The sequence below is a fragment of the Apis dorsata genome, unplaced genomic scaffold, assembly GCF_000469605.1.
Source record: "Apis dorsata unplaced genomic scaffold, Apis dorsata 1.3 scaffold_52, whole genome shotgun sequence".
Taxonomy (NCBI): domain Eukaryota; kingdom Metazoa; phylum Arthropoda; class Insecta; order Hymenoptera; family Apidae; genus Apis; species Apis dorsata.
This window is the reverse complement of record NW_006263353.1, coordinates 1053652-1059087: the sequence shown is the minus strand read 5'-3', so window position 1 is coordinate 1059087 and position 5436 is coordinate 1053652. Positions and strand designations below refer to the sequence as shown.

The 5436-nt window shown below is 18.7% G+C and overlaps 1 protein-coding gene across 2 annotated transcripts; it reads left to right on the top strand.

The window, feature by feature from the left end:
- Nucleotides 1-157: 157 nt before the first annotated feature.
- Nucleotides 158-4436, top strand: LOC102681484 (origin recognition complex subunit 1). 2 transcript variants are annotated; one of them, XM_006609095.2, is made up of 9 exons: nucleotides 158-518; nucleotides 581-945; nucleotides 1154-1522; nucleotides 1598-1714; nucleotides 1795-2925; nucleotides 3011-3173; nucleotides 3243-3774; nucleotides 3854-3974; nucleotides 4035-4436. In XM_006609095.2, the coding sequence occupies exons 1-9, from the start codon at nucleotides 362-364 to the stop codon at nucleotides 4329-4331; spliced, it is 3252 nt and encodes a 1083-aa protein (XP_006609158.1). In that variant the 5' UTR covers nucleotides 158-361; the 3' UTR covers nucleotides 4332-4436. The 2 variants fall into 2 exon arrangements, with proteins under 2 accessions (XP_006609158.1, XP_031370839.1); XM_031514979.1 differs by having other exon boundaries at nucleotides 3222-3774.
- The last annotated feature ends 1000 nt before the right edge of the window (nucleotides 4437-5436 follow it).

Genomic DNA, 5436 nt, shown 5'->3' with positions numbered 1-5436 from the left:
CAAATTTTTTTTTATTTTATATATTTTAATTGATTATTTTATTCATTTTATTATTTTCTTTAATCTTTCTATATTATATTTCAATGAAATTTTAAAGTATAAAAATAAAACCTATAAATATACATATAACTATAGATAGTATCCTCTAGAAATTAAATCTGTTAAATTTTGTTTACGTTTTCCTCTAACCTTCAAAATGTATAAAAACAACGAATAATTATTTTATTTATTTTTTCTTACAACAGTGTTATTTATTTATAAATATGAAAATTTGTAATATTAATAATATTATATGATATTAATAATATATTTTATATTCTTAATTAATTAACAGTTATAAAATCACAACCAGAAATAATGTATGTATGTATGTATCATTAAACTTACAAATATAATAATGGCATTTTCATTTCGTATTGGTACCAAATGGTGCCATGATTTTCCAAAATTGGCAAAGGAATCTGGATTTTATTTTAATATGCATAGATCCAGAATAAGAGTAGATTGGAATCGTATAAGTATGTATGTAAATGGTTTTAGTAGCATTATTTAATTTATTTATAATTCTATATTATTTTAGGTAATATAGATATAGATCGAATTATAAAAGAAAGAGATTTTCATTCTATTGATGAAAATATAAATAATGTAATAGATTATTGTTTAGAAAGTGAATATGATGTTAAAATCTTGGATCCAAATTTTGTAAAACTCTTTTGTCTTGCACAGTTAGCAGTTGAATATTTATTATATTGTAAACAATATTTAGATCATAGTGTAATGATATTAAAAGATGAACTAAAATTAAAAATTGAAGAAAATGTTAAATTAAAAAAAGAAATAGCTACTTTAGAAGAAATAGTGAAACATATGAAAGAAAAAGTAAAAGAAAAAAGTAAATTAATAGAAACTAAAATTGGAGATACTAATGGTGAAATATATAAAGTAAGAAAATTGTAAATATATTTTAATTATTTTAATTAAAGTTTTTCTTTAAAAATATAATGTAAATAAAATAGATATACTTATTAAAAAAACTGTATAATAAATATATTTTAAATATATTTTTCTTAAAAGAAAAGCTTTAATTATATATGTAAAAATATTATCTATTATCTTATTTTTTTAAGCAAAATTATTAATATTCTTTTAGTGTCCACATTGTCCAAAATCTTTCATATCTTCTATGTTTGTTAGTGCACATATTATACGTCGTCATACATATACATCAGATTTATATATGTCTGTTTCTCCTATACATGAGCATTATCGCAATGAAACTGAAAAGTTGCATAATGAAATAAAAAACTTAAAAGAAAGATTAAATGAAACAGAAAAAGTAATAAGAAATGAATCTGAAAGAATCTGTGATAAAAAGATATTAAATTATAATAAAAAACAAACTGAAAATGAAATTGAAAATCTTAAGTATGATAATAACAAATCTAAAGAACATTCAGAATATAAAGAATATCAAGAAGAAATAAAAAATTTAAAAATCATGCTCTTTGATGAAATACATGTATGTATAAATTTGGAAACTTTTAAAATATTTTAAGTAATAATATATAATAATAATAAATAAATATTTTAACAGAATTTAAGACAAAAAGAGAACATTATGTATGAACGTACATCTGAAACAAATGTCCAAGCATTAATAAGTCAACAAGAAAAAGAATTTCAAAAATTAAAAAATCAATTACTTGACAAAGTAAGTAAAAAATTTTTTCGTATAATGAATATGATTATACAACAATATGGATGACAATTTTTTTTGTCTTTATTTTATAGTTTACTCCAGACATAGAAAGCATGCATACAAAGTTATATGATCAAGAAAATTATTGGAAATCAAAAATAGAACAATTAGAAAATCAACATCATAAAGATATTGAGAGACTTACTACAGAATTGAAATTGACACAAAATGCAGCTGATGATATGAAAGCTAAATATGAAGCAAAAGTTAATGATTTAGAACGTCAAACGGCAAATCAATCAAATATTTTAATTGAACAAAGTAAACAATTAAGTTCCTTATCGCACGAAATAAATATTTCACAATTAAATGTAAGAAATAAAGATTCGAAAAATAATTCTTTACAAAAATGTAGTCCATCTATAATATTAGATAATGAAATTTCAAAAAAATCTGATGAAAATAATTTAAAACAAAGTTGTGTGGATACAACAATTGAACAAATTGTTACTGAAAATAATGCAATAGGCACTACAATTACTTCAAATTTATCAAGTAAAGTATTTCCATTAACAATAGAAGATTCTTTAAAAGATACACAAATTTTAAATTCTAAAAATAAATTCATTATTCATGAAAATAAGAGAAATATTAAACAAAAATATGAAAAAATTCCAGATATCGAAAATTTCGATCATATAAAAATTATCAAAAAAGATTTAGAATATTATAGTTCAAGTAATATTTCAGATTTAGAAGATTCAATACTTGAAGAAGAAAATAATTCTAAACATAAAAAATATGATCAATCAATTATAAAAATGGATTTACATAAATCTGATATAAGTAAGCTAGAAAATGTTATTAATAAAAATATATCTAATGACTTTTTATCTGACATTAAAAATATCAAAACATTGAAGTCTATAGAAGAGAATTTATCTTCTGTAACAAATTCAGAATCATTTATTTCTAATTCAAGTATAGATAATGATACTACAATTCACAATGATTCCTCATTGCATAAATATAAAATACCATTTTCTTTAAAATCTAAAAAAATAACAGAACACAATTATAAGAATTTGCAGGCTAATTTAATGGATGTTTTTGAGCAAAAATTAAAAGATTTAGGAATAGATCCAGAATGGCAAGGAATACCAAAAACAACTTTTAAACAAAAAATGGATATTTTAAAACATCATCATAAACTAGCTATAAAAGTAAGAAAAATATGTAAAATATCATTATAATATTTATAATTTTTATAACTTATTAATATTTTCTTAAATTTATTTATTTATTCAGAAATTACCAAAATATCATCAAATTAAGTTAAAAATAATCGAAGAAGTTCTCAATAAAATATCTAGAAAAGAAAAAATTATAGAAAATATGAAACTATTTAAAAATAATAAAAAATCATCTTTACATAGACCAATAATAAAAGAATTAAGCAATCAAAATCCTGGTAATTATAATTTTCTTTTTCATATGTAAATTTAATTTTTTTTTTTAGAAAAAAAAACATCTTTTTTAGATTCTCATATTTCTACATTACAAGCAATAACATTAAAGGAATATTATTCTACACCAGAAACTAAAGATTCTATTAAAAATATAACTGAAAATGAATCACTATCTATAAAAACACAAACTGCAAATTACAAAACTGTAGAAGAATTAATAGATATTTCTTCTAATTCAATAAAATCTTTGGAAAGTATACAAGATACTACAAATTTACAAGAGTTTTTAATAAAAAAAGATTTTTTGAATGAAATGAAACCTGTATTCAATTCTGAAACATTCAAAGTAATATCAAATAATAAAACTATATCAAATTACAAATCTACTGAAAACAATGATATAAATAATTCAAATATACAACAAGAATTACAAAATATTTTTATATCACCTAAACATAATAAAAGTGTTCTAAAATCTACAACTGGTTCAACAAATAGTTTGATAAAAAAAAAAGTTATTTTTGATCTAACAAATAAAAAGGATAAAGAATCATATTCTGATGATGATAAAGAAAAAAAAGAATTATATGAGAATACTTTAAGGTATGTAAAAATAAATAATATTTTTTTATAAATAAAAAATATTTTATTTTAATTTATACTTAATTTTATATTTATTTAGTAATTCTGATGAACGAAAATATTTATCTCAATTAGAAGATTATAAAAATTCAAGTAATATCATACTAAAAACTGCACAAAGTGATAAAATAGCAGAATTATCAAAAAAACTTGAAATACAGGTAAAATGTTAAAAAATTATTTATTTTTTAATACTAACAATTATAAATATATTATTTCAGTTAAATATGGTGAGACAAAAACCTATAGGATCTGTTGAAACAATATTTTCTTCAAAGTGTATACAAAATAAAAAAAATCAAAATAAGAGCATTGAACAAATCAATCCTACTAGTATAAGTTCTTTTGTAATAAATCCAGGTCAAATGTCTTTAGCATATACTAAAAAACCAAATGATTTATCACAACCAGCATCATATAATTTAACAGATAAAATGTCTGAAATTTTACATACAGAATCTGTATCAGAAATATCAGATTTAGATTCTGACATAGATAAAATTTTAAAATTAGAATAAGATTTAGATAAGATTAAGATTAAGATTTATATAACGTACGATATTGAGACATTTTCTTGTAAAAAAAAAATATAGAATAAAATTTTTTTATTCAAGGCTTAGTTTTCAAAGTAATCGATTTTATATCTATTACATATATATGTATTTACAACTAAAATATGATTTTCTATACGAAATATATCGATTTTATTACAATAATGAAGACATTTAAAATATAGATCATTAGAATATCAATAGAATATATCAATAGAATATATTAATTATGTATTTAGAGATATGAAAATTAAAAATACATTATTAAAAGTACAAACATTAATAGTAAAAATAATAATTAGGTGAGGATATCGAGAATAAGGATATTTTCAAGAATATTAATATAATAATAAAATGTTCATAATAAAAAATTATTTTTTCTCTTTGCAATTCTAAAATTCCTGAATATTATTTGTAAATCGATATTTTATTTCGCATGAAAAATCGTATCTTAATCGTAATTATATATATAGATAGATTATATATATAGATTTTTAGCTTGATTACTTTGAAAATTAAGTTTCAAACAAAAAAATTTTATTTGCACTTTTTATATTGATATTATATCGCATCTTATATAATATATATAATAATTATATATATTATGTATATATAAACATGATATAATTTTTAATTTTTTCAAATTTATAGTTATATAAAACAATGTTTTTATCTTGAAATATAATTGAATAAAAATACTCTTTTTAAAATGAAACATAATATTAATGTAATAATTATAAAGTATATAATAATTTCCCATTTATTGATTTGTAATCTAGTCTTTTAGACCAAAAAAATAATCATTATATAATGCAGTCAATATTTCATCTATTGTAAATAATTTTTATTTCTGAAACAAATAAAAACAAAAATATTTCTTATATCAAAACATTTTATTATAAAACTGATATACATAGAAAAATAATATATTAATAATATATTTAATCTATTTTGATATAAAGATTTTAATAATTATTTTATAATTATTTTTTATTTTATTTTTTAATAATTATTTTAATTTTTTTTTTATTTAAATATGATTTTAAATACGATTATTATATTTAAAAGTTAA

What these genes read in the sequence shown, in the direction of transcription:
- LOC102681484 (XM_031514979.1), top strand. Translation starts at nt 362, where the DNA reads ATGTATGTATGTATCATTAAACTTACAAATATAATAATGGCATTTTCA. An exon ending in CTAATGGTGAAATATATAAA is followed by an intron (nt 946 to 1,153) that starts GTAAGAAAATTG and finishes ATATTCTTTTAG; the next exon opens with TGTCCACATTGTCCAAAATC. An exon ending in TTATATGAGAATACTTTAAG is followed by an intron (nt 3,775 to 3,853) that starts GTATGTAAAAAT and finishes ATATTTATTTAG; the next exon opens with TAATTCTGATGAACGAAAAT.